General features: G+C 40.8%; 1 protein-coding gene and 1 pseudogene across 3 annotated transcripts in view; one reads left to right on the forward strand and one right to left on the reverse strand.

Moving 5' to 3' along the window:
• Positions 1-20,723, forward strand: part of Cfap210 (cilia and flagella associated protein 210) — a 38,113-nt gene extending 17,390 nt beyond the window's left edge. For all 3 annotated transcript variants that reach the window (XM_085834798.1, XM_021150546.3, XM_085834799.1), the window contains 4 exons: positions 1,062-1,201; positions 5,353-5,545; positions 15,319-15,483; positions 18,704-20,723. In XM_085834798.1, coding sequence (XP_085690924.1) covers positions 1,062-1,201; positions 5,353-5,545; positions 15,319-15,483; positions 18,704-19,048 — 843 coding nt within the window. In that variant the 3' untranslated portion in view covers positions 19,049-20,723. The remainder of the gene's footprint in view (positions 1-1,061; positions 1,202-5,352; positions 5,546-15,318; positions 15,484-18,703) is intronic.
• On the reverse strand, positions 10,256-10,906 carry LOC110284702 (large ribosomal subunit protein eL13 pseudogene; annotated as a pseudogene).
• Positions 20,724-21,080: the final 357 nt, after the last annotated feature.

Here is a 21,080-nt window from a genome sequence, read left to right on the forward strand (position 1 = left end):
GCATCACGCTGACATCCGCACCAGGACTGTGTAAATATTCACCTCAGCAAACCCAAGCTCTGTGCCATGGCTCTTTCGTTACGTGAATGTTCATTCTCATTTTTTTTTTTAAGACAGAGTCTTATGCATCCATGACTGACCTCAAATGTGTGATTCTCCTGCCTTAGTTCCCCCCAGCCACACAGATCACAGCTATGCATCACTATGCCTGGTATTACAAATGCTTACTTTTCTCCCAGCACTTGGGAGGCAGAGGCAGGTGGATTTCTGAGTTTGAGGCCAGCCTGGTCTACAGAGTGAGTTCCAGGACAGCCAGGGCTACACAGAGAAACCCTGTCTCGAAAAACCAAACAACCAAACAACCCCCCCCAAAAAAACCCAAAAACCCTACTTTTCTACCTTGATTTTCATTTGTATAGTGACTTTATTTTGACCTTTTAAAATTTTTATTTTGGTCACTTGGCTTTTCCATATATTTAATAAATTCTGCCAAATATATATTGATGCTAACTTTCAATATTTGCCTGAATAATAAGCAGTTAGAACTGTCTTGTTAGAACTTACCTATGGAGAGCCCTCCATGCCCTCTCCTTTGGGACCGCCTTTTTGCTAGGCCTGCCCACTGCCCAGCTGTCATCCTGGGGCTTGCCTGGTCACTCTCTAGGACCACACCTCTTACTCCCGACTCTGATGTCTTCTGTTTCTTATTTACTCTTCCTCTTGATGAAGTATATTCTTGAGCATCTTTGCAATGAATGGTATTTTGGAAGTTAGTAATTTCTGTTATTTTAAAAAGATATGTTCTAAAATCTCACATCACTGAGATTATAGTTTACTTAACCATTTCTGTATTACTGAATTGTATAGATTATTTTCAATATGTTTTGTTATTAATGTACATAAACCTTAGCATGAACATTTATTAACTGGATTACTGATTATTACTTTGAGATACATTTTTAGAAGAGAAATAACTGGGTGAGAAGCCATGAGCACTTGAAAGGCTTTTGGTAGACGTTTTGAAAGGCATTTCAGTGACAATACCTACTCATTTCTTTAAGGACAGTATGCACAATAAAAACATCATCCGAGCTGTAGAACAGCAGCAGCAAGAGGAGGAAGACGAAAAGATTAGAAAGTTTATCAAAGCCAAAAAACGTCTTATACAAATGAGGATGGACAAAGATGCTGAAACACATAGGTAGGATTTAAAAGTCCTTTCAGCCTTATTTATCTTATGAGTGTGAATGTTTTGCTTGTGTGCATGTAAGTGTACCACAGCAGTGTGTTCCTACTGCATCCCTTGGAACTGAAGTTGTGGGTTGTTGTAAGCCGTCATGAGGGCGCTGACATCTAACCTGGGTCCTCTGTAAGAGAAATGAGTGTTCTTACCTGCTGAGCCATCTGTCGAGCCCCACAGGCAGGACTTTAACATAATACCAAAGAGCTCTCTGAGGTCACTCTCCAGTGACTCGGAAATTGCACTCTGATGATTGTCTTTGGGAATTGAAGTCTCATCGATGACATTTAGTGACCTGATAGTTTCTGTTTGGGACATGGGAGTTGAAGTGTACCATGGAACATTCCAGAACTCTCTGCTAGATGGTTGAAAGCACTGGTGTGCTGTAGGAGAGGGTGATCTGAGGAGGCTCTATGAGGCACTGGTCTATGCATTTCCTTTTCTCATTGCGGTAGCTGAGCACCTGACAAGAAACAAGGTAAGGAAGGCAGAGTTTAGCTAGGCTCACAGCTTCAGGTATATACATAGCTTTATGTGGTGGAAAGGCATGGTGGCCAGAGCCTCTCATGGCTGTGGAGGCAGAGGCATAAGACTGTTTAGATCAACGTGGACCAGAAAGCAGAGTGAGATCTGTGCTGGCACGGGCTCAGTTCCTTTTCTCTTTTCCTCTCCTTATTCAGTCCAAGACCCCAGCCCATATTTAGGATAGGCCTTTCCCTCTCAGATAACCTCTCTGGAAATGCCACAACAGATGTGCCCCAATATGTGTCCCACCACTGTCTTAGGTGTGTGTTTTAGTCAGGGTTTCTATTCCTGCACAAACATCATGACCAAGAAGCAAGTTGGGGAGGAAAGGGTTTATTCGGCTTACACTTCCATACTGCTGTTCATCACCAAAGGAATTTAGGACTGGAACTCAAGCAGGTCAGAAAGCAGGAGCTGATGCAGAGGCCATGGAGGGATGTTCTTTACTGGCTTACCTCCCCTGGCTTGCTCAGCCTACTCTCTTATAGAACCCAAGACTACCAGCCCAGGGATGGTCCCACCCACAGGGGCCTTTCCCCCTTGATCACTAATTGAGAAAATGCCTTACAGTTGGATCTCATGGAGGCATTTCCTCAACTGAAGCTCCTTTCTCTGTGATAACTCAGCTGTGTCAAGTTGACACAAAAATAGCCAGTACAGTGTGTATTTTTATTTTTATTTTTTGAGACAAGGTCTTTCTGTATAACCCTGGCTATTCTGGAACTCACTGTGTAGACCAGGTTATCCTCAAACACACAGAGATCCACTTGCCTCTGCCTACCAAGTACTGGGATTAAAGGTGCCACTATGGCCTGTACTCCTAGATCTTTAGTAAGGATCCCCTTCCCATGGAAGATATTCAAGAGTATCTCAATTAAAAGTTGCATCTTCTAGAGTAAAACCCAAAAATGAAAAGTAAAAAACAAAGAAAAATCTCACTTTAGTAGTCAGCTTTCCAGTATTTCAGGAAACACCTGACTCTTCAGCCTAAAATGAGAGAGGTTTTATTTTGGCTCACAGATTTGGAGACTTTTGGTTCATAGTCAGGTGGCATTGTTGCTTTTGGAGCTACAGCAAAGCAGTACAGCGGGGTGGGTGTGCGTGCTGGAGAGAACTGCTCACCTCACCTCTCAGGAACAATGGTTCTTGAGAGGAGCCTAATTGAGAGAAGTGTGTTAGTGGGATACACCCTCTTGGGGCTACATCCTTTGCCAGCCTTTCTTTTTCTTTCTTTTTAATTTTTAAAATTAGATTTATTAATTGTATGTATAAGTGTTTCGCTTCCATGTCAGTCTGTGCACCACATATGCACTTGGTGCCAGCAGAGGTCAGAAGAGGGCATTGGCTACCCTGGATCTGGAGTTAGGGGTGGTTATAAGCTGGTCACGGGTGCTAGGAATCCAGCCTGGATCCTTGGAAGAGCAACAAGTGCTCTCAGCTGGTGAGCCATTTCTCTCCACACACCTCTGCTCTTTCTTTATCCTTCCACTGGCTGCCATTCTTCAGTCCTGTTCTGCCATTCTCTTCCCTCCATGATCAACTGACACCTCTGAAAACATGAGCAGAGATAAACAATACCTCCTTTTAAGTTCTTAAACTAGGCATTCTGTTAAAGCACTGAGGAGACTCACACAAGGGTGGAAGTCTTTAACACGTTTTTACTGTTAAGCTCTCAGTACCTAGAATAATATATGCAATAGTTAAGTGTGCCATCTGCAAGTGTGTTTAGAACAGTGTTTGAAATATTAAGTGAGGCATCACCTTTTCTACAAGTCTTCTGCATTGCTGTCTAGCGTTCTCACGGCCTGTACCACCATCTGCCATCTATACATATCTATACATATGCAGGTATACATGTACACGTATATGCATATACATACCACCTCTTTCCCACTTCAGGATCTACTTTCTTTTCATCCAGGAATGCTGTCCTTTCCATGATTTCTCACACAAGACAAACTCACTAATAAATTAGTGAACCTGCCATAACTAATTAAAATATTTCTGTTTAGTCTCCTCCTCTCGTTACTTTAATAAAATGTGCTTATTGTGTACAATGTTCCAGACACATACTTGGCCCTGGACTAGAGAGAGAATTCATGCAGTCCTGGCCTCAGAAACTTCATAATGTTAGGGACATATAAACTGATGAAATCAACACATCTGTGACTTGGTTCGAGGTGGCATTTAGTGAGAGGGTGAATTATTTACTATTTTGTTAACTTAGTTATCTCCAAGTTTTATTTAAAGAAAGGATTTTTATAGTGTAAGTCTCAATGTTAGAGCAAGTAGAACAGTCCAGCAATGTATTCCAAAATTTATCCTGGGCTGCACAGGCACACATGCTGCACATGGGGGAAGGCGGGGGGTAGGAGTGAGTGGATCCTGAAGGAGCTCCAGCAGCCACCGTGAGAGTCAAAAGAAGAAAAAAGCAAAGCTAGCAGATGGGGCATGTTTTTAATCCCAGCACTTGGAAAACAGAGATTCAAGAATCTCTGTAAATTTGAAGACAGCCTGCTTTACGTAGCAGTTCCAGGCTAGCCAAGGTTACATAGTGAAACCCTGTCTCAAAAAATAAAAATGCTGAGACCTATAGAGGAAGAATTACAACATCAGCTTCTGGTCTTCACTTGTACCCATCCATACACTCATGAGCACATGCAGGCATACATGAAAGTATCTTCCAGTGTTGTGGAGAGTTTTAACACTGAAAGACCCCAAGAGGAGCCCCTTGCTCAGGCCTCGGGATAATAGCGGACCCCCCAAGAACTAACGAGAGACCAAGCTTGATGCCAACCACATGAGGCTTTATTTGGGGAAAGCCAGAGCTCTGGGGACGACTCATATCTCACACAGGGGTAGAGGAGTCGACCTCGAGGGGAAAGGGGTCCCAGTTTTTATAGGCCCTCAGGGGGGAAAGGAGAAGGGGGGAGTAGGGGATTTCCAGATCTAAACAATGTCTATTCTCAAGAAATGGGTATGGGAGGGGTACAAGGAAAGAGTCTGGTGCAGGTGTAGCAACTCCGGATTGGCCTGGCTGTGGTTGCTGGGGAGATTTTCTGACTCTATCTTAGCAACCAATATCACAAACACCTGGCAGTGAGGTGCAGCAGTGGGCACACACCTGGGTTCAAGGAACGGTCAGAACATTGGCAGACACACGGTTCAAGGAGCAGCCAGAGCATTGTGCACCTCTATTTTTCTAAATCAGTGAAGCTACTTCTAACAATGAAATCTATTTTGCCAATTTCAGGGCTTCTGTGACCTTTTACATTCTGTCAGGATCTTTCAACACCTTTTCTTAAACAAGTATACATGTGATTATATTGTACATATTGCTCACTTGGAAATTTTTAGTATACATGCTACTTTGTAGTTATGAAATTAATTTCCTTATTTATCTCAAGAATTAAATTTTTTAAAGTGTATAGTAAATTAATTTCTACTTGATATAACTATCTATAAAGGGAACCACAGATTTTTTTTTTAGATGATTTTAAATTATTTCTGATTCCTTAATGAAAGTATTGTGACTCCATTACAGAGCTGTTCAGGGTGACTTGGCAATTGTGGTTGTTCTGTTACAGGCTAATGGAAGAACGGAGAGAAAGAATAAATAATTTCCTAAGTAAACTAATAAAAGAGAAACTTGATACTGAAGATTTGATTATTGCTAGAGATATTTCTGAAGCTGATGCTGAACTGGAGAAAAGAGAAAAAGAAAAACATGAAAAAAATCAAGCAGACTTGAAAGCAATTGCAGACTATAGAGCCTCTGTGGTAAAGAACTCAGTTACAGAGCATAGATCTGAGACTTTCCTGCCAGGGCTTCTTCCTCTTTTCTTCCCTCAAAAAACTAACAGAGATGTGAAAAGTAGTATATAAATTGTCTTCTTATATTTTTGAAACAAATACTTTTAAACTTTTTTGTTTATAAACTTTATGATTAAAAAAATCCTTTCCACTCTTATTCCTTTGTCCTCTCACCTCTTCTGTCTCCTCTTTCCTTTCTCTTTGTCTTCTTCTTTCCTCTCTCTCTCTCTCTCTCTCTCTCTCTTTTCTTCCTTTCTACCTTCTCTCTTTCCCCTGCATTTCTATAATAAAGCTCTAAAACAAACAAACAAACAAAAATCCTTTCCAAAAAAAATCATCTAACACCAGTTAGTCATGGTGGCGCACGCCTTTAATCCAGCACTTGGGAGGCGAGGCAGGCGGATTTCTGAGTTCGAGGCCAGCCTGGTCTACAGAGTGAGTTCCAGGACATCCAGGGCTACACAGAGAAACCCTGTGTCAAAAACCAAATCAGTAAATCAATTAGTCAGTCAGTCAGTCAGTCAGTCAGCCAAGCAGTCCTCCACTGAAAAGAACTAGACCGGAAGTCAGTGCACCTGGACAAAGTCCTATACAGTTGGAAAAGCCATTAGAAGAGAGGATGTGGCACGTCACACTGGCTCTAGCTACACTTTGACTCTTGAGTCTATCTTCATGCGCTGTTCCTCCACCAAACTGCCAATCCACGACAGTTAGACCTAGACACACACTGGGCTCGCTCTCCTTTCACACACATGCTGCATCAGTCCATCCATCCTCCGTCCTGCTTCCTAATGTTTTACTTTTCCTGTCCTCTCTCCTGCATGATACACTGTATCCACACGTATACTTGTTACTGTAGCCACATGCACATATATTATTGGTTAGGTTCTGCATGAGGAGAACTGGTTTTTTCCTGTCTGAGATTGTGTGACCTCACTTAAAGTTATCCATTTTAAGTCTATCCAGTTTCTTGCACATATTCAGATTACAGTTTTCTTTAGAATATATACAACATATTTTTATTATCCATTCATCTTTTGAACTATGAAAAACTAGGGTTGATTTCAACTTTTTGTTATAATGAATGAAGCAGCTATAAGCATGGAGATATAAATATTTCTATGGAATTTTCTAAATATTTGCCCTGGGATGAAATAGCTGAGTCATATGGTCTTTCAATTTTAACTTTTTAAGAAATCTCCAAGCAGGTCCCCACAGTGACTGTACCCTCCCTCCCCCCACCAGCAGCGAATAAGGCTTCCTTTCTCTCCACATCCTCTCCAACATTTGTTGTCAGATTTATTGAGGATGGCCATTCTGACCGGGGTGAGGTGGTATCTCAAAGTCATTTTAATTTGCATTTCCCTGATGGCTAGGGATTTTATACACTTCTAAAATCAGTAATGTCCATTTATGTTTCTTTTTCTTTTTCTGAAAGTATCTATTCAGTTCATTTGCTTTTGTTGATTGGGCAATTTTGCTTCCTTGTTTAATCTGCGATTTGTAAATTCGGGATATTAGCCCTTTGTCTGAAGTGTGCTGATGAACATTTTTTCCCTTTTGGTGTCTGTCTGTCAGTTCTGCTGATTGTCTTCTTTGCTCTACAACTCCCCTTTCTTTTCAGGGAGTCCGCCTGTTGGTTCTGGGGTTAGTCCCTGTGCTGTTGGTATCCTATTCAACCTCCTGCCTACCCCAGTATATTGAAGAGTATTCCCTGTTTCCTTCTAGAAACTTAGTATTTTGGGCTTTCAGTTAAGATCTTGGATCCATTTTGAATTCACTTTTGTACAAGGTGGAAGATAATGTAATTAACCTTTCTGTGGGTAGAGAAATGCTTTTGCTGGCACCATCTGTTGAATAGACTGTGTTTTTCCAACTGTATGTTTTTGCCTCCTTTGTCAAAACCTAGGTGGGCACAGCTTTGTCATTTATCGCTATGCCTTTTATTCTCTTCCACTGATCTACCTGTCCACTTTCACGCTTGCACCAGGCTCTGCTGCTGTAACTCTGAGTATAAATAGAGGCTGGGTATTGTACGGTCTCCAGTGCTCTTGTTCCTTATGATTGCTTTATCAATTCTTGGTCATTTGTAGCCATATGAGAAAAATATTTGTTTTGGTTTTTTAAATCTATGGAATATGACATTAGAATTTTGTTAGATTTTGTTTGTTTGTTTTGTTTTTTCGAGACAGAGTTGCTCTGTGTAGCCCTGGCTGTCCTGGAACTCACTCTGTATAGACCAGGCTGGCCTTGAACACAGAGGTCAACCTCCCTCTGCCTCCCGAGTGCTGGGATTAAAGGCGTGTGCCACCACGCCGGGCTGGAGTTATTTTGAGTGGGACATTTTTCCCAGTTTCTTTCTCTGAGAGCTGTATAATGAAGGCTATTGTTTTCTTTGTGTTGATTTTGTATTCTGCAACATTTACTGTGTTTACTAGGTCCAAACATTTTCTAGTAGACTCAACAGGATCTATTAAATAATCATGTCGTCTACTAATCGGGGTAGTTTGACTTCTTCTTTTCCTACTTTTATTCCTTTTGCACCTTGTCTTGTTTAATCGCTGCAGCTAAGATCCCAAGCACCCTATCAGATAGGAGAAGGGAGAATGGGCGTTCATGTTTCATTCCTGACATTAGCGGACGTGCTGTCGGCTTGTCTCCACTTAGTATGTTGGCTATAAGTTTGTTTTGCATATCCTTCAGGATACTGAGCTATGTTCCTTCTATTCCTAAAGTCGCCAAACTTTTACCATGAAGGCATGCTGGAATTTGTTAAATGCCTTTTCAGCATTGATTGAAACTATGTAGTTTCTACCCTTAAGTTTATTTTCATAGTCTATTACACTTATTGATTTATACATGTTAAACCAGCCTAGCTTCTCTGAGATGAAGACCATTTGGTCATAATGTATAATTTTCTTAATGTTTTGCTGGGGTTGGGTTGTAAGTATCTTACTGAGAACTTTTGCATCTCTGCTCATCAAAGAAATTAGTCTTTAGTTTCGTTCTTTCGTTCTTTTCTTCCTTCTTCCCTTCCTTCCTTCCTTTCTTTTTTTCTTTCTCTTCATTTTTTCTTCCTTTTATAGTATCTTTACTTTGTTTTGGTGTCAGGATAATATTAGCTTCGAAGAAAGGATTTGATAGTGTTTTTTCACTTTCTATTTTATGAAATAAGATGAATTGGTCTAAGGTCCTCATTGAAAAGTTGAGCCGGGCGTGGTGGCGCACGCCTTTAAACCCAGCACTTGGGAGGCAGAGGCAGGCGGATTTCTGAGTTCGAGGCCAGCCTGGTCTACAAAGTGAGTTCCAGGACAGCCAGGGCTACACAGAGAAACTCTGTCTCAAAAAACCAAAAAAAAAAAAGAAAAGAAAAAAGAAAAGTTGATAGAATTCAGCAGTGAATCCAGCTGGTTATAAACTTTTTAACAACAGCTTTAATCTCATTGCTTGTAATCAGTCTATTTAAGTTATATCTTCAGGGTTTTATTTTGGTATATGATATGCATTTAGAATTTCTTCTGGCTTACCCAGCTTTCCAGAGTACATACATTTTCATATTAATTTCTCATGATGTTCTGTATTTCATTGAAATCAGTTGTAGTGACAGCCTGTATCTTGTTTATTAATTTGATCGCTCCCTTCTAAGGTCTGTCAGTTTGCATAACATTTTCAAGGAACCAACTGTTTGATCAACTTTGTGTATTAATTAGTCTTTAAATCTGAATTTCATTAATTTATTTGATAATCTTTATTAATTCTTGCCATCTACTCTGTTTGGGACTGGACACTTGTTTTTAAGACCTTGAGGCGCATCATTAGGGATTTATTTGGCAGCTCTCTGGTTTTTTTGACACACGAGCACTTGTTGCTATAAATGTCCTCCTTATGACTCTCTTTGCTGCCTCCCAAAGGTTACCATTCATCTCTAGGAATTTTTAAATTTCCTCTCAGATTTCTTGGATAGCCTAGTGTTCATTCAAAAATGTGTTGTTTAGTTTCCAAGTATTTTTGTGGTTTCTATAGTTTATTGTTTATTTCTAGTTTTAACATCTTATGATCTGATAAGATACAAGGAATTGTCTCAGGTTTGTTTGTTTTTTGCATCTGTTGGCATTTGGCTTGTGCCCTCTTGGTAGATGTTGGAGAAAGAGCCCGTGCTGAGACAATGTTGGGTGGAGTAGTCTGCGCATGTCTATGAATCCACCAACGATAGAGTTTATCTCTGAGGCTTCTTTACTTGGAAGTTTGGAAGACGATCTAAGTCTGAGAATGAAGTATTGAAGTCCCCACTATTATTTTGTTAAGACATATGTGGTTTTTAATGTTCTAATGTTTCTTATATGAAGTTAGGGGTTCCAATATTTGGAGCACAAACATTTATACTTGCTATATTTTCTTTTTTTTTTTTTAATGTATTACCTTTATTTTATGTGCATTGGTGTTTGCCAGCATGTGTATCTATGTAAGGGTGTCAGATCTTAGAGTTACAATTGTTAACTGTCATTTGGGTGCTGGGATTTGAACCTCTGGAAGAACAGTCAGCGCCTAACCACTGAGCCATCTCTCCAACCCGTTATATCTTCTTGATAAATTATTTTTTATTAACATTAGTATTTTCCTTTATCTATTCTATTTTTTTTCTTTATGGAAAATGTATTGCAACTCTCCAACAGCACATTACTTTTTGTTTTCAACATCTTGCTCTGCAGCTTCCTTCGCCCTTTTTGCTCGGATGCCAAAGAGTCGGGCATTGGGTACGGGCCATTCGGAGACTGGCAAAAGCCTTAAAATTCTTCTCTTCTTCTGTGATAACTCTGGCCTTTTCCTTTTTGTACACATTCCGGATGAGCATCATGGGTCCCGTCAGCTTAAGTTCTTCAGCAGAACCGTCTCCCTTCTTCGGAGCAGAAGGCTTCCTGGGGAACAGGATGAGCTTGGAGCAGTAGTCTTTCAGGCGCTGCACGTTGGCCTGCAGTGACTCCGTGGACTTGTTTCGCCTCCTCGGGTCCACAGAGATGCCGATGGTGCGAGCCATTTTCTTGTGGATGCCAGCCACCCTGAGCTCCTCCAGGCTGAAGCCCCTGCCAACCCGGACCTTGGTGTGGTATCTCACTGCAGGGCACCTCACGATGGGCCTGATGGGGCCGGACGCGGCGCGGGGCGAGGGGCGATGCGACGCGCTTTCGCCTGCTGGGCCTTATGTCTGCGGATCTTGCGCGCCGGCTGGTTAAACCAAGTGTCCACTCGCTGCTGCCAATCCTTGTGGAAGTGGGGCTTCAGGATCATGCCATTCCGGCTGGGCGCCATGGCTGCCTCCTATACAGGAGAACGGCAGAGCAGAAAGGCTATTTTTTAAACACTTAAAAAAATATTTACTATGTATAAAATGCTTTGTTTGCATGTATGCCTGCATAGCCAGAAGAAGGTCCCAGATCTCATTATAGATGGCTGTGAGCCATCATGTGATTGCTGGGAGTAGAACTCAGGACCTCTGAAAGGGCAGCCGGTGCTCTTAACCTCTGAGCCATCTCTCCAGCCCCTTCTAATTAGTTTTGGTATAGAGCTTACCCTGTCTGATAGAATGATGGCTATGCCTGTTTGTTTTGTTTGTTTGGTAATTTGTTTTCCATCCTTTGATATTATGTTTTGAGGAATTTTTTTCTAGCCAAGTGTGTTTCTTGGAGGCCATATACAGCTCTTGATTTTGGTTTATTTGGGCGTTTTGTTTTGTGTTTTTGAGACCGCTTTTGTTTGTTTGTTTGTTTGTTGTTTGTTGTTTGATTTTTTTTTTTTTTTTTAGTTGCCTTGACTGTCCTGGAACTTTCTGTAAACCAGTCTGGTTTCAAACTCACGGAGATCCGACTGCCTCTCCCTCCTGAGTGCTGGGATTAAAGGCACACCACCACCACCCAGTGTTTCTTCTTCTTTTTTTTTTTAAATCCAGCTTGAATATTTTTAGTGACGAGTTATGGCCATTTACACTTAAGTATTTACCATAGAAAGGGCTTTGTTATTTTGTATAAACTTGTTAAGTGATCTTCCGCTTTGCTAAATTATTGGTATTTTCCTTTCTCCCACACTAAATATGAGGGTTTACTGGGGTGGCTGTTCTGGGCATGGGTTTTTCTTTCCCATGTCTAGTTTATCTGTAGTCAGGCTGTCTTTCGTCTTTCTCCTGTGAAGTATTCCACTGAGAACTTTCTGCAGTGAGGGCTTGTTGTCATGAATTGCTTCAATTTGTCTTTGTCTTAAAACCTTTGTCTGGCTCTTGTCATTGCTGATGAAGAGTCTAGAGTAGCTCAGGTATTTGTGCCTTTGTGTGTGAGTTGATGTCTCCTCATACTGGTTTTAGACGTCTTTCTTTACTCTGTATTTCTGACGTGGAGAGTTTCTTCTCTGCTCGTGTCTTTGTGGAGTTCCATATGCCTTCTGTTTAGATGCCTGCTTCTTTCTGTAAGTGTGGAAAGTTTTCTGCTATGACTTTATTAAATAGTCTGTCTATTGCATTTTTGACTCTGTTCCTTCTTATACACCATGAATTCTCCAGTGTGGCCTCTTGAACATATGCCATACATCTGGGAAATATTGTTTGTGTTCAGTCATTTTTTCCTGAATATATTTTTGTTGGGTTATTGTCTCACCTTTGTCCTCCAACCCTGAAATTAGTTTCTCTGCATATGTATGTACTTGTCTGTTAGTAATGACACCTGTGTGGTTTTTATTTAATTGGCCATCCTTCATCTTAAGAATTTCTATTTGATTGTTTTTTTTTTAATGTTTCAATCTCCTTGCCAAATTTTTCTTCCACATTTGAACTTTTGCCACCGATTTACTGTTGTTGACTTTGGAACTGTCTTGTCAAGGTCTTGGATAGATGTCCATAATTCTTACATCTTTTTGACTCTTCTATAGGGTTGTTAATTCTTTTGAACATAAAACTAAATTATTTCTCAGACATTTCAGCTCTCATTAAGTTTAGACTCCCTTAGGCAGTTGTAGGGGGTGGCTCTGATGCTAAGGTCCTGTTCTCCATTTGAACTAGGACCACCTAGTAGATGCAGGGAAGAGAGGAGGATTTTCAGTATGCTTTTTTTTTCTTTTCTTTTTTTGAGACAGGGTTTCTCTGTATAGCCCTGGCTGTCCTGGAACTCACTTTGTAGACCAGGCTGGCCTCAAACTCAGAAATCTGCCTGCCTCTGCCTCCAGTATGCTTTGGCGGGAGAAAAGGTGACCAGTCAGCCATGTGAGATCTGTGGCAGTGTGTGTGTGTGTGTATGTGTGTGTGTATGTGTGTGTAGGCTGCTTCTCCAGGTGGGAGACTAGAAATGCAACTAAAGCTGAGCGACTGAAGTTGAGGAAGGGTTAGGTGCTGAGCTAGGAGTGTTAGGAAGGGCGCTGGCCTCAGGACATTGGAAGCCCCAACAACTGACCCATTAGGCAGTTTGAAAATTAAGTTTGTGTGTGTGTGTGTGTGTGTGTGTGTGTGTGTGTGTGATCAGCAGATCTAAGGGAACCTGGGTGGGGCTGGTAGCCCAGTCCTCCTGGGGCTTAAAGCAAGGAAGCAAAAACTACACGCTACAGGCAGTTAGTTAGTTGGTTAGTTAGTTAGTTAGTTGATTAGTTGGTAGGTGATGGGACATGCATAGCACCTGTGTCAACTTTATGCTGCTTTGTCATGTTTTATACATCAGTTGAAGTAGATTTCTTTTTCTTTCTTCTATTCTAAGCCTATTAGGATATTCTGCTTCTTGTGACTCATATCTCAAAGTTCAGCTAGTGGGACTGGAGAAAGCTGCTGTTGAATATTGAATGAGTTGCTGAAGTGAGCCTGTCTTGGCTATGTGCCCACAGGAGCAAGGATAGGGCTGAACACTCAGCACCAAGGTGACCAGATGGAGTCAAATCTTGATCATACCTTTGGATTCTATGCACCCGCTGGAGGCGGGATACCAAGCTTCAAACCCAGTGAAGCTTGTCTACTATGTTGGGATGTGGCTATAGTTACAGGAGCAAATAACCTCATTGCAGGACCAACAGAGATTTCAGGTCCTGCAATGAGTGCTGGAACCTCAGAAATCGGGAGTTCTGCGACCTTAATTACCTCACAGACCAGGAAACCAAGGGTCTAATCCCTCAGGAGACCCTGGACATACTGGAGCTGAAGCCTGGCCCCTGTGCTAACCTCTGAGACGTGTGACCTCATTGGTTACAGGCTGCTCTTTGGTCTGCAGAAGCTAGAGGCCTGGTTACCCAGTATTCACTGGCTGCCTCAAACCGCTTACTTTTATACTGAAGATGGTATGACTATCAGTTATTTTTAATGGTATTTGCTTACACTTATTTTATTAGTTTATATGTATGTTTTGCCTTCATGTAAATCTGTGCATCATGTGTGTGCCTGATGCCCACAAAAGCCAGAAGAGGGTAGTATCATCCGGAACTGGAGTTACTGATGGTTATGAGCTGCGGGTTCTGGGAACCTGACCTGGAATCTCTGGAAGAGCAGCTACTGCTCTTAACTGCTGAGTTATTTCTCCAGCACACCCTTCCCCTCTTGTCCTAGTTAGGGTTTTACTGCTATGAACAGATACCATGACCAAGGCAACATTTAATTGGGGCTGGCTTACAGGTTCAGAAGTTCAGTCCATTATCACATGGTGGGAGCATGGCAGTGCCCAGGCAGACATGGGGCTAGAGGAGCTGAGAGTTCCACCTCTTGTTCCAAAGGCAACTAGGAGAAGACTGGCTTCCAGGAAACTAAGAGGAGGGTCTTAAAGCCCATGCCCACAGTGACACACCTACCCCAACAAGGCCAAACCTCCTAATAGTGCCATGCCTTGGGCTAAGCATACACAAATCACCACACCTCCCCTCTGCCAAGCTATTTATGGATACAAAACAACAAGTTGTTCTTCAGAACCAGCTTAAGTGACAGGATTGCTTTTTATGGTTCTTCAAATGCCTTAAGAAAAGACCCATAAATTACCCGATTCCCTTTCTGTATTTCTTTTGTTTGTTTGTTTGTTTTTGTTTTGTTTTGTTTTTTGTTTTTGTTTTTGTTTTTTTTTTTGGTTTTTCGAGACAGGGTTTCTCTGTGTAGCCCTGGCTGTCCTGGAACTCACTTTGTAGACCAGGCTGGCCTCGAACTCAGAAATCCGCCTGCCTCTGCCTCCCAAGTGCTGGGATTAAAGGTGTCTGCAACCACGCCCGGCTCCTTTTCTGTATTTCTTAACCATAATAAATGGATTTTCTTTATTCCTTACATGTCTGTCTGAACATTAAAATTGCATGGCTCCTAAACATGCTAGCAGTTAATTGTTACCATGCCAGTAGTTGTGTACTTCAGACCTGGCTCTTCTGTTCCTGTTTTCTTCTCCCTGCTCCTCCGCTTCCTGTCTCCCACCCACAGTCTCCTGTGGAGCCCAGGCTCCAAGGGTTGAATTCATGATCTTCCTGCATCGGTTTCCTTATCTCCACTGCTGAGATTACAGGCATGCATTACCCCCCACAACTGTGTGTGTTGTTGATTTTCATCAAAGACATTGGTCTACATTACTCTTCTTACACTTTCATTAAGTATGCCTCTGCTATTCAAGAGAGTAAAACAATCTAACCCAGCCACCGGCATAGTTCTCTGTCTTCACACTGCTCCTGGCTCTGCGCTTGAAGCGTTCTGATTCCTCTGTAATGAAAACTGGTTGCTAAAACTTAGTTTTTTTCCTTTGCCATTAAACATCTAGATGAAAAATAAAGAGGAAGAAGAAAGACAGAGGAAAATAGAGGCTAAGGAACAATTGCAGGCTGTCTTGAAGGCAGATAAGATCTTCCAGGAGCTTGAAAAGGAGAAAAGCCTCAAAGCAGCCAGAGAGAAACTGGAAATTCAGGATGCTCACATTCAGCAAATAGTAAGTATTCTCACTTCTACATAATTTTTACAGATAAATATGCAGCAGACTTCCTTTTGGTTTTCTTTCTCTTAAGTTGTTTCCGTCATCAGAAAGGAATAAATAAATGATCATTGTGGCGTCACAATAAAACTATAGTAAAAGTGTGAAATTAGCTTTAGGCTCTCTGTTCTGTGATTCTCTGCTGTGATGGCTTAAGGATTGAGCTTAATGGGGCATCAGGAAAGAAGAAACCTGAGACATACATACAGAATAGCAGGGATCCAGTGGGCCATGCATTCTGATGAAGACACACCAGCAACCGCCTGGAAACTCAGCCCCTCTCTTTCACCCATCTGAAGCGAGGGGCAGGTTTATTATATACAGCTCAAACAGGAGTGGTATTACATACAGCCGAATAAGGAGTCAGGCTTGGTTCATCTCTGTAGGGAGTCTGTAGGGAAGCAGTCTTGGGCTGTAAGTATCCAGGAGGAAGAAGCTGCCACGGACATTTTTCTGTATACACAGTCAACATCCACACTTGGATTTGGGAAGGCTTTGCTACTCCATGAGGCATTGTGTCTGTGCTCATGGCAACAATATGCATTCACTCAGGACTGCATCTGCTCCCCACGGTTCTCATTCTAGGGTTTTGTTTACAACTTTTTATCTTTCTTTAGAGCCTGTTATGCTTAGTAAATACTAAGGACGATGCAGACACATGGCATGGGCTCTGGTGCACATCCTGTGATGCAGGTTATCCATAGGCTCTGGTGTGCATCATTTGACCCATGGCATCCATAGGCTCTGAACATGAATCTTTTGTGTCATTTTTCTCCCCCTTTGCTTTTTTATGGCACATCCTAATGCAGTCTACCTCTAGCTAGATTTCCAAACATTATTTTCCCCAACTTTATAACAGTATCCCAACAACCATGTTGATTGGGATCTTGTGGGATTCAATTGTGAGACAAAGGAATATCAGAGATTTAAATGATGGATAGAGAATCTGGTGTCCAGTCACTTCTGTGCAGAATCTTTTCCAAATATCTACTTCTCTTCCATTCCTGTCAGCAACATGAATGAGCACAAGTCACTCTACATTTTTCCCAAGCCTTGGTATTGGCATCATTGATATTAACTGTTCTGATGGAGTGGCTTAACCTGCCTTGAGAGAACTACTTTGCATATATTTGTTGGACATTTATTGACTTCTTTTGCAAAGTATTTATTCAAACCTGTTGATAATTATTTTGATTTGTTCTTTTTTTCCACTTATTTATTTTTATTTTATGTGCATTGGTGTTTTGCTTGCATACATGTCTGTGTGAGGGTGTCTGATACAATGACACTGGAGTTACAGACAGGTGTGTGCTGGGAATTGAACCTGGGTCCTCTGGAAGAGCAGAGTGCTCTTAAACCATTGAACTATATCTCTGGCTCTCTTGGTTTATTTTCTTTGTGAGTGTGTGTGTGTGTGTGTGTGTGTGTGTGTGTGTGTGCTTAGGCCCAAAGTTGATGTTGGCTATCTCTCTCAATTGTTCTCCCATTTTTGGAGGTAGGTTCTCTACCTGAACCTGCTCTGTTTACAGAGTCCAACTAGCTTAGCTAGATAGGGATCCCATCTCAGCTTCCTGAGTGTGGAGATTACAGGGAGCCTCCATACCTGCCCTGCTTTTCTTTGTGTTTTGGTAATCCAAACTCTGGTCATTAGGCTTGCAGGCAAGTATTTTATCCATTGAACCACTACCTCCCAGCACTTGAACAAGTGTAAACATGGAAACAGTGTATTCCTGTGATTAACCCTATTTGATTATGATGCATTTTTTAAAATGTGTGTGTGTGTATTTGTGCTGGATTCAGTTACTTATATGTGTGAGGGCCTGTACACATACACACACACACACACACACACACACACACACACACACACATGCACTGGTACCTATGGAGACCAGAAGAGGGAGTTGAAAACCCTGTAACTGGAGTTAGACAGTTGTGAACTACCATGTGGGTGCTTGTAACTCAACCTTAATCCTCTGGAAGAGCCAATGCACTTAACTGCTGAATCACATCTTGAGCCTCTCCGATGTATTTATAACTCAGTGTCTACTATGTGTCAAGTACTATTTTTTACATCTTCTCCTTCTCCTCCTCCTCCTCCTCCTCCTCCTCCTCCTTCTTCTCCTCCCCCTCCCTCCCCCTCCCTCCCCCTCCCTCTCCTTTTTCTCCTCCTTTCCTTCTCCTCCTCCTCCATCTCCTCCTCTTCCTCCTCCTTCCTTCCTTCCTTCTTTTTTCTGATATGCGAACAAGGACATCTCATTTTAGCTTATTACCCCTTGGTGAGATTGTTTAAATTCTTCTGTCTTCTGTTCTTATTGGATACTGACTCTGGATATTTTATTGCTAATTCAGCAAAGAGAACATAAGCCTTACTTTTAGAACTCAGTGATAAAAAGTTTGGTATTTCAAACTGATATACTTGTGCCTTTCCCTCATAAATTTCAATTGGTAGAAATGATCAGATCTTATGTTAAAGTTTTAGATTGTTAAAATATTTTCATAGATAGTAAATATATCCATATACAGGAAAAACAACTTATATTTAGAAATTCAGCACATCTTAAAATGTTACAAATATAAAATTGAAATTTGTTAAAATTTCACAGAAAAGCCATTAAAAACATATCTATCTTCCAATATAAATTAATGTAACATTATAAGACAAAGTCTTTGTAAAGTATTTGAGAGATTGTCTAATACTTATTTCCTCAGTTTTGAATACATTTTCATAGATTAATGTCATTCATTGTTTAATTTCACATTCCTGGGAAATAGAATGTAACTGGTTGCATATAACTTAGGTATTCCCTGTTGCTTTAGTTTTATGTTGATGAACAGGAACAATAATTATTTATATGCCTTTTAAGTTACTGAAGATCACATATGTAAATGAAAGAGAACTGTATTTATAGCTGCCTGATTTTTAACCTAAATTTTATTTATGCTTTTAATCTTGTTAAACTTTTAATCTTGTTTTAACTGTGTACCACATAAAGCCTTGAGTTTAAATACTTAATCTACACTTCGAGTATATTCTTAAAAGCATAAAAGAATTGATGAGTTAAAGCATATTTGTAAAATACTGAGTTTATAAAATTTCAACTGCATCTTAAAACTACATAGATATTTGGAAAACATGTTTTTGACCAATATTAAAATTTATTTTTCTTCCAAATAGGCCATAAATAAATATAATGCAAAACAAATGAAGGAAGAAGAATTAGATTATTGGAGACTTACTGACGCCCTTACAGCTGAGAAGGAGAAAGAATTTGAGAAGTATGCTAGAGAAGTAATTAACTTTGAATCTGAATCAACAAAGAAATACGCCTACCCTATGGTAAAAGCTGTGCAGGAAGGCGTGGGAGGTGGACGTGGACCGCCCTTTGTAGGCAGAGGTGGGATAAGGCCAAGCTATCAGGCAACTGATGCCACTGGGGTCCAGCTTCCTTGTTTTAAAAGTCAAGGATCAAAGTATAATGATTTTCAGAAGTCGAAGAGAAGGCTAGGTTTTACTTGGTAAAAAGGTCATATTTTGATTAATAAAATTTACTGTAATGAGCTACAAATATAATGGAATTTCTGATAATAAAGAGACTACTTATGTGTTGCCTGGTTTGATTCCTTGCAGTATCTAAGTACACATAACAGCACCTGTACATGTGTGTGCGGATTCCCGAAACAGCCTTGTTTCTTACACTGCATCCATCTTTGTTAGAAAGCTGGATGTCTCAGTGGCCTGGAACTCAACAAGCAGGCTGGCCAGTGAGTCCTAGGGATGTGCCTCTGCCTACCTCCTCAGCTCTGGCATTACAACTCTGTACCACCACACTCGTTAGTTTTCTTTAGAATGGCTCTGAGGTCAAAGTCAGCTCCTCACCTTAGTGACTGGGCTGTATACTCAGTCACACAATGTCAGTTTCATTTAAAATGTTCTCAGTAGGATGAAGTGCACCCATGGGATTGTATAGTCATGACCTTGAACCTATTGGGCAGTACCTCCCCATTTTCCCTCCACACAGCCTCTGCTTTGTCTCAGCCCTATCCTAGTTATTCTATAAGAATGCAGCCATGCTGTGGACTTCAGTGAATTTCTGTGTTGTGTACCATGTTGCCAGTATTTTGTTCTTATGGCTGAACCAGAGAGAATACTTTCCTCAACAGAAACCCATGTGTGTATTCAATTTGTCATTCAGTTTCAATTGTTCAAAACTTCATTGTTACTAATATGCTTTATATAGTTTTGACTTCTCTGAGGGTTTTTGTGTAGAGTGTATCTCCTAGACATGAAATGACTTAAAATAATTCTCTAGTTATATCTACTTAATATACAAGTTCATGGAGTTTTTATGAATTGTACCTCCTTTAGTTTTTTTTTTTTATATTGTGGTTTAAAAAAACAATAGAACATACACTACAGGAGCTGGAACATACCCTTCTAACTATAATTTAATAGTGCTAAGTATATTTAAATTTGCTTAGGGTTTTATTGCTGTGAAGAGACACAATGACCAAGGCAACTTTTATAAAAGTAAACATTTAATTGAGGCTGGCTTACAGGTTCAAAGGTTTAGTCCACTATTATCATGGCAAGGAGCATGGCAGTCATGGTGCTGGAGGAGCCAAGAGTTCTACATCTTGATTGGAAGGCAGCCAGGAGGATACTATCTTTCTTAGGCATCTAGAAGAGTCTCTTTCCCACTAGGTGGACCTTCTGGATATAGGACTTCAAAGCCCACCTTCACAGTGATGCACTTCCTCCAACAAGGCCACACCTTGTTGGCCATAGTAGCAACTCCCATGGACCAAGCATATTCAAAGCACCACAATATTGCTCTGCAATTTCTGGACTTTTGTTATTCTGTAAACTGAAACTACACTCAAATTATCCCATTCCCTCCTCTGCTCCACTTTTGTAAGCAACTTTGCACCAACGAATCTGGCTAAATAACTCATATAAGTAGACTCCTACAGCACATACAATAAAAAAAATTATTTTCATATGTGTGTTTTGCCTGCAAGTATGTATATGCACCATGTGCATTACTTGTGTCCACAAAGTCCAGAAAAGGGTGTTGGATTTCCTGGAGTTACCAACAATAAACTACCATGTGGGTACTAGGAACAAAACTATGATCCATTGCAAGAGCAGCAAGTCACTGAGCCATCTCTACAGTCCCAGTATGTCTTTAAATTTTTCTTTCTTGTTCTTCTTGAGACAAGTCTATGTAGCCCAGGTGGTTCTCAAGCTCTTGACTTTCTACCACCCATCTGTCTCATGGCTTATAAGTGTGGGCTAGCTCACTGCTGCCTTACTTTCTAAAGCTTAGCACCACTTTGCATCTCCACTAAAGATCCATATTCTTACAATAAAAAAACAACTTGCATTCTAAGTAACTGTGAGGTCATCTCTGATTAGTTTGTGCTGGGATTTAACCTTGGTGGTGGTTATTGCCCATGTGATTTTTTCTTTTTGAGTCAAGATCTTATATAGCTCAGGCTGGTCTCAAACCCAATCTCATGTTTTCCTAACCACTAGGATTATATTCAGGCAC

Source organism: Mus caroli, unplaced genomic scaffold (assembly GCF_978045245.1).
Source record: "Mus caroli unplaced genomic scaffold, Mus_caroli_1 scaffold_2, whole genome shotgun sequence".
Classification (NCBI taxonomy): Eukaryota; Metazoa; Chordata; class Mammalia; order Rodentia; family Muridae; genus Mus; species Mus caroli.